General features: G+C 36.5%; 1 protein-coding gene and 1 pseudogene across 2 annotated transcripts in view; both read right to left on the bottom strand.

Annotated features, from left to right (window-relative positions):
- LOC103790984 (cyclin-Y-like protein 2) overlaps window positions 1–13,943 on the bottom strand; it is a 32,105-nt gene extending 18,162 nt beyond the window's left edge. Inside the window, exons 1-9 of the mRNA XM_078345354.1 lie at window positions 12,505–13,943; window positions 12,057–12,116; window positions 11,610–11,669; window positions 11,157–11,216; window positions 10,708–10,767; window positions 10,274–10,321; window positions 10,147–10,194; window positions 8,545–8,579; window positions 2,046–2,146 (exon numbers count right to left, since the gene is read on the bottom strand). Of these exons, the coding sequence (XP_078201480.1) occupies window positions 2,046–2,146; window positions 8,545–8,579; window positions 10,147–10,194; window positions 10,274–10,321; window positions 10,708–10,767; window positions 11,157–11,216; window positions 11,610–11,669; window positions 12,057–12,116; window positions 12,505–12,598 (566 nt within the window). The 5' untranslated portion in view covers window positions 12,599–13,943. The remainder of the gene's footprint in view (window positions 1–2,045; window positions 2,147–8,544; window positions 8,580–10,146; window positions 10,195–10,273; window positions 10,322–10,707; window positions 10,768–11,156; window positions 11,217–11,609; window positions 11,670–12,056; window positions 12,117–12,504) is intronic.
- LOC103793660 (serine-rich coiled-coil domain-containing protein 2) overlaps window positions 12,518–18,989 on the bottom strand; it is a 123,927-nt pseudogene continuing 117,455 nt past the window's right edge. Inside the window, exons 8-10 of the transcript XR_013524835.1 lie at window positions 17,351–17,440; window positions 16,557–16,665; window positions 12,518–12,564 (exon numbers count right to left, since the gene is read on the bottom strand). The product of XR_013524835.1 is annotated as a serine-rich coiled-coil domain-containing protein 2 (transcript). The remainder of the gene's footprint in view (window positions 12,565–16,556; window positions 16,666–17,350; window positions 17,441–18,989) is intronic.

The following is an 18,989-nucleotide window of genomic DNA, read 5'->3' as shown; positions in this document are numbered from 1 at the left end:
TGCTGGAAAGAACCAATGACCTTACAAGACATTTAATCCAACACTCATTTTACAGGTCAGGAAAATAAATCTTAAAACTGACTTGCCCAAGGTCCCAACAAATAGGAGCAGTTTCTTGTCCTAAACTCAAATTAGGCAGTGGCTCTACATTTTGCTGCACATTAAAATCACCTGAGAAGCTTTAATAACTGCCTCATTTTCAATAATTAGCATTGGATATAACTTTGGCCATCAGGGTTGTTGGTAAAAGTTTCCCAGGTGATTTCAATGTGCAGCAAAATTTCAAATGATTGAGTTGGGATGAAAATCAGAATCTTCTGGAATGCTTTTCTTCACATAAAGATGCTATGTTTTCCTAAAAGGCTTCTCAGTGCCTGGAGGAAGAGGGAAAGTGGAGATTGGAGGATACATGTATTTATTTGCAGACATGTATTTTGAAGACAAACTTTGCAAAAGTGATCCCAATGAGTTCCACCTATCCCACTGATAACAGTGCACTACTAACTTGTGATGAACATTTTTCAAAATCTTTTCCTGAAGCCAATTTGCCCTATTAATTTGCTCAATAAATCTCTATTTCACCAAGAGTGAATACACCAAATGATCATATCTCAAACTTGCTGATGGCAAATTAAAACTTACTTTACTTTTGAAAGTAGACTTCTAAAAATTAGAAGAATGAGGAAAAAAGCATGAAATTTGTTTGAACAAGACTATCTTCAAAGCTACGTTGGCATGCTATGCTAAAACATAAAAATCGCTTGAATTCAAAAGCAGCCAGGGACTTTAGCCAAAGTAGTTTGTTTTTATGCTCAAAGATTTAAGAGAGACAGCCAGGTGTGGTGGCTCAGGCCTGTAATCCCGGCACTTTTGGAGGCAGAGGTGGGCAGATCACCTGAGATTGAGAGTTCAACACCAGCCTAACACAAAGAAAGCTCAACTCTCCAAAAAAAAAAAAAAAAAAAATCAGCTGGGTGTGGTGGTGCATGATTGTAATCTTAGCTACTTGGGAGGCTGAGGCAGAATTGCTTGAACCTGGGAGGTGGAGGTTGTGGTGAGTCAAGACGGTGCCATTGACCTCCAGTCTGGGCAATAAGACAAAAGGAAAACTCTGTCTCAAAAAAAAAAAAAAAAAAAAGAAGAAGAAAAAGAAAAAAGAGTGAAGAAACTTGGCTGACTACAGACATTTAGTGATTACTCAATAGGTCCCAAAGCTCAGCACCTAAGACATAATTTGATTCCAATTTGTACTGACACACAATTTCATCTCAACTATTGTTATGAGGGAGGGAGGAAAGTGACATTATGAGTGTAAACCTGCCATTTTTAATTAAAGTAAAAGTTACTGAAGATTGAATTTGCTAAAAAGGCTAGTGCATTCAAAACAAAATTAATAAGATAGTTATATTTCTAGAATGAAAAGGAAACTTAAATGTAAGGACATTAATATTCTAAATTAGCACTTTGCAAACTGTGCTCTGAAAATCAACACTCATAACCAAGGAGATGATAATAATGTACCATGGACAGCCCCTGTGGTTATGGTGTTGGTGGTTGTTCCTTTTAAAAAATAAACTCCAACTAAGAGTGCTCTCAAAGTGCATCTTTGTGGCCGATGAGGTGCTCATGCACCATGAGAGAAATTCAAATGCAGATACACTGCGGTGCCAGAGGAAAAAAAGCTGTTCCTTCTTTTAAGACTAATGTCCAAAGTAGTACACATTGACTGTGGCCTGCAACGCATTGAAAAACTAATTTTTCACAAAAAACAATCAATAAAGACAACCTATACTTCTCACTGCATTCAATATTCTTTTAAGGCATAAAGGCATCAAATAAATAGCAACACTTTTGCTGAAATTGCTTATTTGCTAAGAGATTTTTCCTTCCACCATGATGTAGAAGATGAAAAGAGGAATTGATACTTAATATTTAGAATCTGGTATCAACATAGAGTTGACTCCAATTTCTTAAACTGATTGAAGAGGACAATCAAATGGCTGAAATAATTTTAATCTGTCCCTTGGCAGTATAGTTGTACTCACTAGTGTAGTGTCGTTTCAAAATCAGGGCAGCTGGCTGTGCTGTCTTCAAGAAAAATTGTCGAGCATGAACTGAATTTCAAAGAAAAATGATCCATATATATCTACAGAGAAAGGAAAAAATAAGGTAAACTTATCAAAGTGTGTTTCTTTTTTCTCAGTTAAAATGTCCAATGACAAAGCACTAAGATATTTCTTACACTCCATGAACTGCCTGAGTGTGATATCATGTGCACTGTATAGAAAAACCAGTGCAGGCTCTTAACTTCCGGAGGTGATATTGAGATATGGGTTAGAGAATGCTGCTCTTAATATGCTACCTATCATGAAACCTAACAAGGAGTTTATGAATTTTCTTTACAGATAATGACAAAAGTTTAAAATACAATTTGTTTTTTCTACCATGATATAAAGCAGCTGAGAATTTCTATTGATTTATTACAATAAAATGTATTGTATTAAATAATACTGGTACAAGAGAAATTTATTGCAATGAATACAAGACTAATGTATTTACAAACTTACTAATCCTACATGTATTATTTCAGGCAATATGGTGACAAAAGTGTTTCACATTCAGAGATTCAGTTTGCCAGGGTTGCTAGGCCACTACCAAGTGAGGAAGCCATAGGTTTCTCTAGTCCTGTTTTCTTATGTGGAGGATAAAAAGATTATCACTGAAATATTCTCTCACACCCTGAAAACAGGTAACAACTTAAAAAATTTAACTTTCACTTCATGTTTAAATAAGACTGCCATGACATGACTTAAATGAAACTCTCAGAGAATATTTGCTATTCATTTCAAAAGTTGATTGATTTCATTCTATAAATCATCTGACCTGCACCTAGGCATTTTCCTGCTATACCCTTGCTCTCTGCCTAGAAGACTGTTTTTCTCTCTCCTTGTTTCAGCAAGCTTGATTCCATCTACCTTCTTGGATCTTTCTGCCAGCAACCACACACAAAAAAAGTTTTGTTTTTGTTTTTTTATACACTAATTAATTTCACCATTGGTTACAAGATACTAATTCTTGCCGAGTATTTCCCTCATGAAAAAGTATGCCTTTCTATAAGAATAAGGGAGGGCTCTTACTCTTTCTACCTCCAGCTGCTGAGCACAGAATTTTGAGTAAATCAAAAACTTCAACAAGTATTTAATAAATTAATTCAGTTATAATTTGGAAAATAAGTCTTACTAAACTTAATTACACCAAAAACACTCCTAATGGTTTACTGTTTATAGGTATTATTTAAGGCAGTGAACAAAAAAGAAACAAATCTAACTGCAGTCAGCATGAATAAAGAGTGTGAAATTTTAAGATCTTTAACAAGAAGTGGAAGGAGTTACATAGTAGGTTAACAACAAAAATTAGAAAATAATTACACCTAGTAATTTAGTAAGTCAAAACCAAAGGCTTACCATCAAAGGTCCATGTAAAGGTCTTTCACTTCCTTGGTTAAGTCTATTCCTAACTATTTTATTTTATTTTTGCAACTATTATTAAAAAGGCTGAGTTCTTGGTTCAATTCTCAGTGTTCATGGTTAGGATATAACAGAGTTACTGATTTGTGTACGCTAATTTTTTCTCCTGAAACCTTGCTAAATTCATTTATGAGTTTCTTGGAGCTTTCTGGGGGACTCTTTGGGGATTTCTAAGTATAAAATCATATCAGCAGCAAACAGTGACAGTTTGACTTCCTATTTACTGATCTGGATGCCCTTTATTTCTTTCTCTTGTGTGATTGCTCTGGCAAGGTCTTCCAGTACTATGCTGAATAAAAGTGATAAGACTGGGGCATCCTTGTCTTGTTCCAGTTCTCAAAGGGAATGCTTTTAACTTTTCCCTCTTCAGAATTATGTTGGCCGTGGGTTTGTCATAGATGGCTTTTATTACCTTGGGGTATGACCTTTGTATGCCAATTTTGCTGAGGGTTTTCATCATTAAAAAATGCTGGATTTTGTCAAATGCTTTTTCTGTGTTTATTGAGATGATCATGTGATTTTTGTTACAAATTCTGTTTACGTGGTGTGTCACATTTATTGACCTGTGTTATGTTCAACTATCCCTGGATCCCTGGTATGAAACCCATTTCATCACGGTGATCTTTTTAATATGCTGTTGGGAAGGACAAAACATTGCTCAATGAAATGATGGACACAAACAAAAGGAAAGACATCTCCTGCTCATGAATGGATAGTATAAATATTGTAAAAATAAGCATATTGCCAAAAGCAATCTATAAATTCAATGAAATTCCCATCAAAATACCATCATCCTTCTTCACAAAAGTAGAAAAAAATAATACTAAAACTGATATGGGACCAAACAAGACTGCACATAGCAAAATCAAAATTAAGCAAAAAAAAAAATCTGGAGGCATCAATCACATTCCCTAATTTCAAACTATATTATAAAGCCATAGTTACCAAAACCGCATGCAACTGGTATAAACACAGGCACATACACCAATGGAACAGAAGAAAGAACCCAGAAATAAACCCAAAAATTTATAGCCAAATGATCTTAAACAAAGCCAACTCAAATATAAAGTGAAGAAAGCAAACCCTATTCAACAAATTATGCTGGGATAATTGGCAAGCCATATGCAGGAGAATGAAACTGGATCCTCAACTATCATCATACACAAAAATCAACTCAAGATGAATCAAGCACATAAATCTATGCCTGAAACCATAAAAATTCCAGAAGACAACCTTGTATAAACCCTTCTAGACACTGGCTTAGGCAAACACTTCATGACCAAGAACGCAAAAGCAAATGCAACAAAAACAGGTAAGACTTAACTGAAGAGCTTCCGCACAGGGAAAGAAACAATCGGCAGAGTAAACAAACGACCCACAGAGTGGGAGAAAGTCTTCACACTCTTATATATCTGACAAAGGGCTATTATCCAGAATCTACAAGGAACTCAAACAAATTACAATTTACAAATTTCAATTACAGAAATATGCAACCAGCCCAAATGCCCATCAGTCAATGAGGGGATAAAAAAATGTGATATACGTGCATATGTTTTATATACATATTATATATATGATGGAATACCACTCAGTTACAATAAGGAATAAATTAATGGCATTCCCAGGAACCTCGATGAAATTGGAGATTATTATTCTAAGTGAAGTAACTCAGGCATGGACAACTAAACATTGTATATTCTCATTCATATGTGGGAGCTAAGCTACGAGGATGCAAAGGCATAAGAATGATACAACAAAGTCTGGAAACTCAGGGGAAAGTGTGGGAAAAGGGTGAGAAATAAAAGACTACAAATCAGGTTTAGTGGATACTGATCAGGTAATGGGTGCACCAAAATCTCACATATCATCACTAAAGAACTTACTCATGTAACCAAATACCACCTGTTCCCCCCAAAACCTACTGAAATATAAAATAAACTATAGCAATCTTCTCAGCAAACATAAATAAAATAAAAGAAAAATTAAAGTTTAGGTTTTTCTCTCTCCTTTTTGGCAGGACAAATTTTAGGCATGTCTTTAAACTATTAATAACTTTTTTCCTTTTTCTGAGACAAGGTCTGACTTTGTCACCCAGGCTGAAGGGCAGTGGTGCAATGATGGTTAATGCAGCCCCAAACTCGTGAGCTCAAGCAATCCTCTGCCTCAGCTGCCTGAGTAGGTAAAACTAAAGGCATATGCCACTATGCCTGGCTAATTTGTTAGTTCACCATTTTGTAGAGATGAGGTCTTACTTTGTTGACCAGACTTAAAATAAACATATCTTAATTAACTTAAATATTTGTAACACCGTGAGCATTCATGAAAAGAGCTCCATCTATGTTATGAAGTAATAAGATAATACCATTAATGATATTAATGAAATTAAACTTTGATTTACACTTTAATAGAGGTCCTAAATTTGGATTTAATATAATAGATTAATCACAAACTTATTTCCTCTCCCTCTAGACATCTCATTAGTCACAAAATAAAGGAAAAACACAGTGCCAGGAGAATAAGTTGAAAAGAGATACTTTTTAATAAATCCTGAGACAAAAAAGTAGATAAAAAGTGGTAAATAACAGAGAAGCACAACTATGATGCCTAAAGAAAGTGACTGGAAGCCGGGCAAGGAGGTTCACACCTATAACCCTACCACTTTGGGAGGCCATGGAATTCAAGACCAGCCAGGCCTACATGGTGAAACCCCATCTCTACTAAAAATACAAAAATCAGCTGGCTGTGATGGCAGTTGCCTGCAATACCAGCTACTCAGGAGGCTGAGCAGAGAATCGCTTGAACCAAGGAGGCGAAGATTACAGTGAGCTGAGATGTCACCACTGCACTCCAGCCCAGGTGACAAACCAAGACTCTGTCTTAAAAAAAGAAAAGAAAAAAAAAGAGAGAAAGTGACTGCAACAGAAGCGAGCAGTTTGTCTTGTAGAACTAAAGGTGGGCTGTGAACTTAGAGGCAAATAGCACTTTAAAAAGTAGTGCAAAATGTAAAACAAAGCCACCAAGGTCAGTTGAAAATCTGTGGTTAGAGACTCACATCCACCTGTTCTCCCATCTGATAAGAAACTTAGATGTGTTTTCCCTGGATATACCAAACCTGAGAATTTCTGTCTCCCAACTACCAAAGATTAAACCTGAGACATAAAGAAAACTATACACCAAAAATGGAACTCCAACTTGCTTCCCTAACTCTGCTTTTGGAAAGCAAGTAGTCAGGCAGAAACTTAAAAGAACATTCTCAAGAAACTAAACTGTCTTGAATAAAGATCCCCAGGTAATACACTGAGGTCTCCCAAATGAAAAGCTAGTTGCTTCCACAACCTCACACTGAGTGCCATCAGTTAACAAAAGTCCTGCTTCCAAATCAAGCAAGCAAGCCAGGGACCACCACACATTGGAGTAAAGACTACAACAAGAGAGACTAAAACAACACACAAATTCATGGGACCAGTCAAAATCAGGAGCAAAACTTTTTTAAAAAATGTTAAAACTCTCCAAAAATATATATATATAAAATTGAAGGGAAAAAATTGGAAACCAAAGCAGGTCTACTGGTCTAAGCAGTGTAGCGCCTGAGCATGACTATCAGAAAAAAGGAACAGAGAAAATAAAAAACATTCTCAAAAAGAGACTCTGCAGACTTAGTAGCCTCAGTAAAATGAAAAGATCCCCCGCCAAGCTGTTATTATAAAATTTCAGAATCTCAGAGATAAAAAAGCTCCAAAAAAGCTTCCAAAAACACATAAAAACATGGTTATAAATAACGTGTCATGCAATGGCAATAGATTCAAGAAAACAAGGTGATGAGAGCAGAATTGCAGAATATCTTCAGAACCATAAAATTTAGATTCAACCTAGGAGTTTACTCTCTATCAAGGAAGAAGAATTTTAAAACTGGTCAGATCTCTAAACATCTCTGCCCAGGAACGTGTGCTTAAGTACAACTAGAGAGGATAACAAGACAAAAAAAAAAACAAAAACACAGAATCTAGGACTCACGTGATCCCACACAAGAAGGCAGTTATGTGAGATTCCCAAAAGACTTTAAAAAGATAGCACAGATAGACTAAAAGATCAAGTATATCTAGGTAAAGCCACTCTATACTAAACTAGGATGACAAAAGGCCAAAGAAAGGCTGCCCACCACCGGCCAAAAACAAAGAGGAACAGATATGTTTTAGCAGATGGAAAATATCTTTGAAAGGCATGTGATAAATGCTACGACACTTGAGTGTGTGTGTGGGTAATCAGCTGTTAGAAAACAGGCAAATGAATATAGTCAGAAAATCAGCTTCATGCTGAAAAATAATGGATGTAAAATGTAAATTATATGTAAAATATAATTTAACAATTATTATTTTTCAATAAAGTGACAGACCATCCAGAGGCTACGTATTGCATTTGGCTGGATAAACCAGCATAGGCCAGGAAAAAAAGATGATCCAGAAGAAGTGCATAAGTGCTCAGATTTCAGAACTGTTTCAGAGAAAGAATGAAGGAATATGTAATGAAGAGACACAGTGAAAACAACATATAACTCAACAGTGAATAATATCTGGATAGCCATAATCATGTCAATATTACTGACTGAATTAAAAAGTGTGCTACAATTGAAAGAAACAGAGGGAGAAAAATAAGGTCATGGTTAGCAAGGAAGATAAGCTTTCACCTGCTGTGACAGAGGGTCAATACACCATACTGACAATTAACTTAGCTCTTTTTGTTGTTTCATTAAAAATAAGACTAAATATTTAAAGCAGATCTTTATACCACAACCAAGTATTGAAATTTAACTTACGTGTCAGAAATCCTTAAAAGGTGGGCACACTAAGCTGAAGATTTTTTGGGATAAATTTGATAGGAAAGTAGAAGAGATTCAGAAAATCCATGAAACGAGGTCCACTCTATCACCACTGGGTCCCCATTATAATAAAAAGTAATCAAAACAGACATACTTTTACATCAAACAATCAATTCCTAAACTTTTTGACTGTTTACTTACATGGTTTCTAAGGCTGTTTTCTCCTATTTCTTGTGCTAAGAATAAAAGAAAAAAAAGGTCACTTCTGACACAAATAATATAAAAGTAGTTGTTAAAATCTTACTGACTACTATGTATAATCAGAAAAAATTCCATTTAAAAAAATTAATTTCAACAATTTATAATTTAAATTTTCTGGCATGATAAATCTCATAAAGTAAAATACAAAAACTCAGATTTATTTTTTGACCTAGGTTACTTTCTGTTTTGTTACATACGAGTGAAATAATGCTCATGTGAAAATAGGCAAAAAAATTAGGCTAGATAAAAAATTTAGCTAACTAAAAAATTTAATTGTTGCATATATGAGCCATGATCCGTTAGTATTCTCCCATTCTGGATTTACATATAGCTTAATTACCAGAATCTAAGAGCTAACAGCTCTAAGAACTACTTGCTGGCCAGGCACCTATCTCTAGATGCATCAGAATTCCTGTAAGACTCTTACACTCTCTAGTGGTCATCTACTAATATGTCACTAAAACAAACAAACAAACAAACAAACAAACAAACAAACAAAAACGGGGTCTTTACACAACTGAAAAGTAACCAATCTTAAATTTAATCTTTTTTTTTTTGATATAAAGGAGTCTCCCTCTGTCACCCAGGCTAGAGTAAAATGGTACAACTTTGGCTTACTGAAACCTCCGCCTTCAAGGTTCAAACGATTCTCCTGCCTCAGCCTCTGAGTAACTGGGATTAGAGGTGCACCATACCATGCCCAGCTAGTTTTTGTTTTAGTAGAAACAAGGTTTCAGCATTTTTGTCAGGCTGGTATCGAACTCCTGACCGCCTGATCCATCCACCTCCACATCCCAAAGTGCTGGGATTACAGGCATGAGCCACCACACCTGGCCAAATTTAAATGTTTAAAAAAGTAAACAAATTTGGATATGGTGTCTGCAGCAAAAAAAAAAAAAAAAAAAAGGCAGAATAGTAAGAGCTTCAAGAGGGATTTGGGCCTTGCTTTGTTTCTTATACTGCCTCCACCTTTAGTGCTGGAAGGGCCTTGTAGGCAAACATTCCCATCACTGAAGTGTGAGAGACATGGAATAGCTTTTCTTTTTTCTGCTTTCATGCTCTCCAGGTGTGATAAGCCCATGTCTCTGAAAGTAAGTGGAAAATACACCACTGATATGGTTTGGATATGTCTCCCTCTCCAAATCTCAGGTTAAAATGGGACCCTTAATCCTGAGGACAAGGCATAGTGAGAAGTGTTTGGATAACAGTGGAGCATTCCTAATAAATGGCTTGGTGCCATTCCCATGGTAAAAAGCAAATTCCGATTTTGGTATTAAACCAAAATGAGTTTTTCTTTTTGTTTGTTTATTTAAACAAAATGTTTTATTGAGAGAGAGAGACAGAGACAGAGAAACAGAGAAGAGAGAAAGCTTCCACGAGAGAGTGTGGAAGTAAGATCCCAGAGGGAAAATCCAAGAAGGAGAAAAGACCTCCGACTATGTTGGATAATATGAGTTTTTCTAAAAAGTTTTTATAATACATCTGATCAAACAAGATTTTTCACTCTTTGTCTTGGCAGAAAAAACAATGTTGTCTCACTACCTGTTTGGGATGTCCATGTTTCAGAAGAGCTCAACTCCAAGGAACTATCTATAAAGAAAAAATACATAATCACTTATAATAATTTATCACCTCATTTATTCAAAAAGGAAGGTACATGTCTCACTACCTGTTTGGGATGTCCATGCTTCAGAAGAGTTCAACTCCAAGGAACTATCTGTAAAGAAAAAATACATAATCACTTATAATAATTTATCACCTCATTTATTCGAAAAGGAAGCCATCTCACTACCTCTACTTTTATTCTTATCCATTGGGAAAAGGGACATAAAATTAAACATAAAGATAAATCCAAGACTCCTCCACTACATGAAAAATTGTGTTGATAAATAGATGGGAAAATCAATGAACAAAAAGTTGATACGTTTTCACTAACATGATAACAAGCAAAGTATATCACATGTTAAAAAAAACACAAGTGAATATGTAAAAATTTCATAATTTTAAACAAATATGAGTTTTCCTAAACGCTTTCTATTATACACCTCATCAAACAAGAGTTCTCACTCTTTTTCCTGGTGGAAAAAAACAACGTTGTCTCACCATCTGCTGAGTATTTCCTTCCTTCTGGATGATCAGAAGGGTCAGACTCCAAAGCCCTATCTATACAGCAAGAAAAGAAAAAATATGTAATCATTTCTAACAATTTATCAACTCATTTATTCGAAAAAGAAGCCATTTCTACCCCTACTTTTATTCTTATCCATTGGAAAATGGACAAAAAATTAAACATAAAGATAAATCTAAGACTCCTCCACTACATGACAAATTGTATTGATTAAAAGATAAGAAAATGCATGAACAAAAAGTTGACGTTTTCACTAACACGATAACAAGCAAAGTATATCACATGTTAACATAACACAAGTGAATACGTGAATATTTTAAAAATTTAAACCAATATGAGTTCTGCTAAACTCTTTCTATAATACACCTCATAAAACAAAAGTTTTCACTCTTTTTCCTGGTGGAAAAACACACTGTTGGCTCACCAACTGCTTGAGATTTCTTTGTTTCTGAATGATCAGAACGGTCGGACTCCAAAACGCTATCTGTACAGAGAAAAAAGAAACAAGATGTGATCATTATAACAATTTATCAACTCATTTATTGAACAAGAAAAACATCTCACTACCTCAACTTTTACTCTTATCAATTGGAAAAAGAAACAAAGAATTAAACATAAAGATGAATCTAAGACTCCTCCATTACATGACAAATGGTGTTGATATAAAGATGGGGAAATGTATTTTTAAAAAGTGGACATATTTTCACTAACATAACAATTAAAGAAAAGTGTATCACGTTAACATAACACAAGTGAATATGTAAAAATTTTAGAAATTTACAACAATATGAGTTCTGCTAAACACCTTCTATTATACACCTCATCAAACAAGAGTTTTCACTCTTCTTCTTGGTAGAAAAGAACAATGTTATCTCACCATCTGCTGGATACTTCTTTCCCTCTGGATGATCAGAAGGGTCGGACTCCAAAGCTCTATCTATACATATACAGAGAGAAAGAAAAAAGTATGTAATCACTTATAACAATTTATCAACTCACTTATTCAACAAGGAAGCCATTTCTACACCTACATTTATTCTTATCCATTGAAAAAAGGGACAAAGAATATAAAATAAAGATAAATCAAAGACTCCTCCACTACATGACAAATTGTGTTGATAAAAAGATGGGAATATCTATGAACAATAAGTTGACATGGTTTCACTAACATAACAAGTATATTACATTAAAATAACATAAGTAAATATATGACAAATTTTAAAAATTTAAACCAGTATGAGTTCTGCTAAACTCCTTCTATTATACACCTCATCAAACAAGTTTTCACTCTTCTTCTTGGTAGAAAAAAACAATGTTGTCTCACCATCTGCTGGATATTTCTTTCCTTCTGGATGATCTGAAGGGTCGGACTCCAAAGCTCTATCTATACATACACAGAGAGAAAGGAAAAAGTATGTAATCACTTATAACAATTTATCAACTCACTTATTCGACAAGGAAGCCATTCCTACACCTACTTTTATTTTTATCCATTGGGAAGAGAAACAAAGAATTAAACATAAAGATAAATCTAAGACTCCTCCACTACATGACAAATTGTGTTGATAAAAAGATGGGAAAATCTATGAAGAATAAGTTGACATGGTTTCACTAACATAACAAGTATATCACATTAAAATAACACAAGTGAATATGTGAACATTTAAAAAATTTAAAACAATATGAGTTCTGCTAAACACCTTCTATTATACACCTCATCAAACAAGAGTTTTCACTCTTCTTCTTGGTAGAAAAAAACAATGTTGGCTCACCAACTGCTTGAGATTTCTTTATTTTTGGATGATCAGAATAGTCGGACTCCAAAGCCCTATCTATACAGAGAGAAAAGAAAAAAGATGTAATCATTATAACAACTTATCAACTCATTTATTCGATAAGAAGGCCATTTTAATACCTCTACTTTTATTCTTATCCATTGAAATCAATGTATAGAAATAAGATGAGGCCAGATGAGGTGGCGCATGCCTGTACTCCCAGCTACCCAGTAGGATGACATAAGAAAATCCCTCAAACCCAAGTCTGGAATTTAGGCCAGCATGAGTGACATAGTGAGACTCTTTTTTTATTTAAAAAGAAAGAGGTAAATGTTCCCTTTAAATTGTGTAAAATCAACTTTGCATAAAATAAATCAAGATGGCAATACATTTTAAAAGTGAGGTCTATTTTATAGACAAAGTATAAGATGTATTCTGGAGTTTAAAATTTTTTAAAAAGTAAATTCAGCATATTTGTCACTTCCACAACATTCTGAAGACACAGAATATTAGCTCTGTTGAGCAGCTGTCTTCCATAGTCATGTGAGATCTCTGTCTTCATTTCTTCATTAGGAATACATAGGGAGAACATACACAAGCCTTCTTTGTATTGGAAGGGGCCAAAAGAGACATAAATAAACTGTATTGTAATCCTAAAGAATAGCAATAAAGAGCCTTTTTTGTTCTCTAATCCAGCACTACCCATCTATAAACTGTTGTGTAAAATCATTCACAGGCTTTCCTTACACCAGCAACCAGAGTATAAGTTTACACAAGTACTTACACATTTTGTGTATAAAGGTATAATCAATTCACATAATATATTTGTTTATTCAAAATTCTTAAACATCTTGAAAAGTCAGTATAGTACTCCAAGTTACAATGTCACATTCATCATGAATGTTAATTATTCTACCTCTGGAAAAAACTAAGAGCCCAACCAATGTTGGTTTTTTTTTTTTACTTTAAGTTCTGAGATACATGTGCAGAACGTGCAGCCTTGTTAGATATGTACACATGTACCCTGGTGGTTTGCTGCACCTATAAACACATCTTCAAGGTTTTTTAACCCCACATGCATTAGGTATTTGATCTAATGTTCTCCGTCCCCTTACACCCCACCCAACAATGAACCCCAGTGTGTGATGTTCCCCTCCCTGTGGCCATGTGTTCTCAACTAACACTTACGACAGAGAATATGTGGGGTTTAGTTTTTGTTCCTGTGTGTGTTTGCTGAAAACGATGGCTTCCAGCTTCTTATGCTTTACTTTCTTATCTTTAAACAAAATGCTATTGTTAGGTGGGGGAATGACTAACAGGGAGCCATGGCAGCAAACACTCTTCCACAGTTTTAACCTTCAATATTTATGTTACATGTTAAGTCTACATTGACGTTTCATGTCTTTTGAAAGTTTTGACCACGAACCATCCGTACCTCTCTTTTAGAACAAGGAGGTAAATAAAGTCTGTTAAGTCACCAGAATAAATCTAGAGACACATTTTGTGTTAAAGTAAGAATTTTAAACTCATCAGAGCCTCACAGGCAAACTCCTTTGGAGGAAAACAAACACCCATTTTTCTGCAGCCCTGGCCATGAAATTTCATACCTTTCACAATTATTTAAGCACCCTCCCATTTTCTTTCCTTTTGCATTCAAATTACAGTTAGAAAAAAATAAGCACCTATCAAGGTAAGAGATCGAGACCATCCTGGTCAAGATGGTGAAACCCCATCTCTACGAAAAATACAAAAAATTAGCCGGGTGTGGTGGTGCGCGCCTGTAATCCCAGCTACTCAGGAGGCTGAGGCAGAATTGCCTGAACCCAGGAGGCGGAGGTTGTGGTGAGCCAAGATTGCATCGTTGCACTCCAGCCTGGGTAACAAGAGTGAAACTCCATCTCAAAAATAAAAATAAAGAATATCCTATCATCTCTCCCATGGCAACTTCATACTGATTTCAAAAAAGAAATCCCCAAATATTTCAGCATGAATTGTCCTGAGATTTAGCTACTTTAATGAAGGAAATAATTAGGCACTTACCTGGTTCCTTCACTTAGGTACCATCTGGATAGGTACAAAAAAGAATGAGATGGCTACTAGAAAGTTGGTGTATTTGAGTTTTTATTGAAAAAAGGAAGAGTTATTTCAATAAAATCCTCAACAAAATCCCACAGAATAATAAACAGAGCTACAGACAAGAAGAGACATAAATAAATGGTCCCAGGCCAGCCTGAGAGAATGAGGGAGCAAGAACTGGGTGTTTGGGAGAAGAGGAGAAAAATTGACTGGACTCCGTGGAGAAAGACTAAGTGGTTGAAAAAGGAACACAAGGCAGAGTAAGCCTATGTTTCTGACCAGCCCTGGAAAAGCTGGCTACAGGCAAAAAGGAGCCTGGGGTAGGGAATGGCCCCCAGGGGACCTTGAAGACAGCAGCAGCCAAAGGGGTGGCCAGGGCATATGGCACCATCACCTCCTTACCTTCGGGCATCTCCCCATCACAGATGTCATGCACAGGAAGGTCCTCACCAGCTTCAACAGTCAACTCGGTAGGTTCTATGGCAGCAGCCGTGGGCGCTGCTGCTGTCGCGTCCTCAGCTGTTGCTTCACAGATTTTACACTCTGGAGGACACCCTGACACCTCATCATCGTCCGAAATGGGGCACACACAGCAGCACAGTTTGTTCCCCATGGGGCACCTCTACTCCTGTCTGCCGCCACCTGTGCCTCCACTCAGTGTTGGTCAGGCACTCCTGCTGCCCTAGGCCGAGGCTGTGCCGCACTTTCAGAGATGGCCTTGCCCGCTGCTCACCTGCCCACACCACGCCCCGGCTAGGGCCGGGCCCAAGGCCCGCACCCCGCCGCCTCTCCTAAGTTGACTTGTCTGGGAGGGTCACAAACAGCTGGCTAATTTAATAGGTTGGGAACCCAACAAGCGCCAAGTGATACAACTGCTGGAAGAGAGTTCAAAAGGAGGTACTCCCTCTGCAGTCACCTACAGACTGAAGCCCACTGGCCACAGTGGAATCCCAGGCACGTGACTCACATTGCCCCACCCCACACCTCACAATGCCCCACCCTGGCTGCCACCCCTCCCCCACTGCCCGGGCTGCCCCACCCTGTGGCTTATGATGCCACTGCTCTCCTGGCCCCTCCTTCAGTGCCAGTGGAACTAAGTTTTCCATTTATCACCCACCAGCTTCCTGAGCTTTTTAGTCCTAAAAACAGGGTGGTTCATTACTGGAAGCCATCTTCCTCTAGGAGTTCTATACAAAGTGGCAGTTAGCAGAGTGGGTCCCATTAGCAACCAAGTTGAACTTTTATTTGTTGACTCAATGTAGATACACCTGAAATATTCCTCTCCTGTCTTCCAATGAGTGATAGTTTTTGTCTGCAACTTGTCCACAGCAATCCCTGGGGCCCTAGCTCTACTCTCACTAAAGACTTATGGTGTCTTGAATGACACCTTATAATCCATCCTGCCTCCACCTCCTTCTCCATTAAATAGAAACCTAACTTGTCCCCCCAAGCTCTAAAGTACTGAAACTTACCAACTTCCTTTTCTCCTGTTTCTTCCTTCCATGGCAGGGACTTTTAGATTTTCTCTCTTTTACTAACAAAGCACTAAGCATGACTTTGTTACACAAAATCAAGAGCCATAAGGTGGGTTACCACAGTGCTAACTCAATAAAAATGAATACTGCAAGGTTCTTAGTTTCTTTGCATTGGATTAGAACATGTTAAAAAAAAAATGAATACTGAACACCTAGCAAGCAGTATGTGCCTGACAGTGTTCCAAGTGGGCTATGCTCATTTAGCCCTCAGAAACAATCTCACCAGTTTTAGAGAAGACACTAAGATGGAGAAGGTAAGTTATCTCCCCAAGGTCACATGACTGCCCAGCCTGAGGCCATTATTTGATCTCAGGTAGTATGAATTCCCCAATTCCTCAAGTGTGATTATCAGAAAGTGCAGTATTCCATTTTCACACTGCTATAGAGAAATATTTTAGGTTGGGCAATTTATAAAGCAAAGAAATTTAATTGACTCACATTCCACATGGCTGTGGAGGACGGAGGAAACTTACAATCCTAGCAGAAGGGGAAGCAGTTACTTCTTACAAGGCGGCAGGCCAAAGAGTGTGAGCATGTGAAGGAGGAACTGTCAAACACATATAAAACCATCAGATCTCATGAGAACTCACTATCACAAAAACAGCATGTGGGAAACCGCCCCCATGATCCAATTACCTCCCACAGAGTCCCTCCCTCAACATGTGGGGGTTTTGGAGATTACAATTCAAGATGAGATTTGGGTGGGGACATGACCAAACTGTATCAGAAAGTACAGGTAGAAGCCAACCTTGGAAGGGAAGTGATATTATAGACTGGCATTTTTTTTTAAATGATTTTTTTAATGTGAATTTTAAAATGCCTCCTCTTCATTCAACATTGATGAAGTCCCTTCTACATGCCAGACACTGTATGTGTAAAACAGTCCAAAATTTCAATGAGGGTAGGCAGATACACAAACAAAGGCTTACGAAGTTGTTTTCTGAGATCACACTACTGGACAGTGTAGGAATCTGAGATACAAACCCACCTCAAATTTGACACTGCGGTGGTTTTAATTTTATTCTGAAAATTTGAGTCATTAAACCATACAAAGTTGAGGAGTCTCTTTCAGATGTGGGTGTAGTGGTCTGTATAATAAGGAAGGACTGAAGAAAGCAACAGACCAATTAAGAGACTATCTAAAGGAAGACTGATGCAAAAGGCAGTGGCAGTGACAAAAGTGGAGGAAAAAATTTTGTGATTATTAAGGAGACAGAATAGGAAGTACTTACTCATGAGATGTGAAAGCAGCAAAGTAGAGGGAAAAACAGGGCTGCTCGGGCTCTGTTGGGGAAGACCGGGTACAGAGTTGTACCTTTCTCCTGTCAGAGAATGTAGGAAGACAAATAGATAAAAAGGAAAAGGCAGTTTTTTTTACGCTCAGTGTCACATTAAAATGGAACTCTCTGGTCAAACTTGAATATAAATCTCTGTAGGCTAAGTCCATTTGTGACATCCCAACATATGTTATTAAAAATAAAACACATACTAAATCAAACCATTTAGAGTAATGGGAAAATTCCTAAAATTTACATGCTAAGTATATCACCATTTTTTCTTACTTTCATGGAGCAACCCTGAATCTATGGTTATAGCAAATGAGGGATCTTACAAAGAATAAAGGTAATATTTTAAATTTAAAATTCTATTGTCCTCAGTGAAGAGAAACAACTGAAGCCATGGGCATGGAAGTGATTGCCCTGAGAGGTTGTGTATACTAAGAAGAACTAGAAAGAAGACCTGGAGAATAGGGGGATATACACATTAAGCAAAGCTCGCAAAAGTGCGAACTTGGAGTCAAGAGACTGGCCTTTGAATCAGAAATGGCTGCATTTGTGAGACACTGGAAAGGAGATGATTTCTGATTTCATTTCTGTAACAGCAGCACCTAGCTTTTACGCTTTTATAGTAAAACACTGAAACATATATTCATGATATTAAGGTGTGAAAAAGCTTCAGAGTTTAAAAAATTGGTAACAATAAAAGGAAAACCTATATAATTGGACAATATCAAAATTGGTAAGTTCTATCACCAATAGACACTATTAGGAGATTTCAAAAGTAACCCTCAGTAGATAATATAATCTACATATATAATATCTAAATACACACATGCATACAAACATCTACATATTGAAACAAAATAAGATTTATATATAAAAACATCAAGAATTTTTATAAATCATTAAGAAAAAATACAAATAACCCAACAGAAGACACATGGCCCAATAAACATATGTGAAGGTGCTCTGTGAAAAGTTATTGAAAAATACAAGACAAAATCTCAATGTAATACTACTATACCCATGCCAGAAAATAAAAAATGCAAAAAGGCAGAAAGTACCAAGTATAGAGAAGAAGGTGAAATTTCTGGAACATTCATTTACTGCCAATGAAGAGTGTAAACAGGCAAAATCACTTTGAAAAACTGACAGCATCTTTATACATCAGCATAGCCTATAACCCAGGAATCTCTCTCCTACACATTTTTCCAACAAAAATGAATAAATGTTCACCAATAAAAGCATACATCAAAATCTTCAAAATAGTGCATACTCTAATAGCCAGAAACTGGAACCAACCTAAATGCCCATGAACAATAAGATAAGTTGTAGTATTTTCACACAAAGGAATATGATACAATAAGAATAAAGAAACAATAACTCACAAATACATATTAATGAAAAGAAGCCAGACAAAAACTAGTACATGTTTATGGGTTCATTTATATAAAGTTCTTGCAGAGTAAGAGAATGACTGAAAGGAACAGGAAGGCACTGTTTCTTTTAAAAAGGAAGACTTACTATAAAAACAATGTCAGCAGAAATAAACAGTGGATGGAACTAAACGGTCAGAAGTGACACAGTTGAT

The sequence above is a fragment of the Callithrix jacchus genome, chromosome 12 (assembly GCF_049354715.1).
Source record: "Callithrix jacchus isolate 240 chromosome 12, calJac240_pri, whole genome shotgun sequence".
NCBI lineage: Eukaryota > Metazoa > Chordata > Mammalia > Primates > Cebidae > Callithrix > Callithrix jacchus.
Note: the sequence above shows the minus strand (reverse complement) of the source record. Positions and strands in the feature narration are given on the sequence as shown.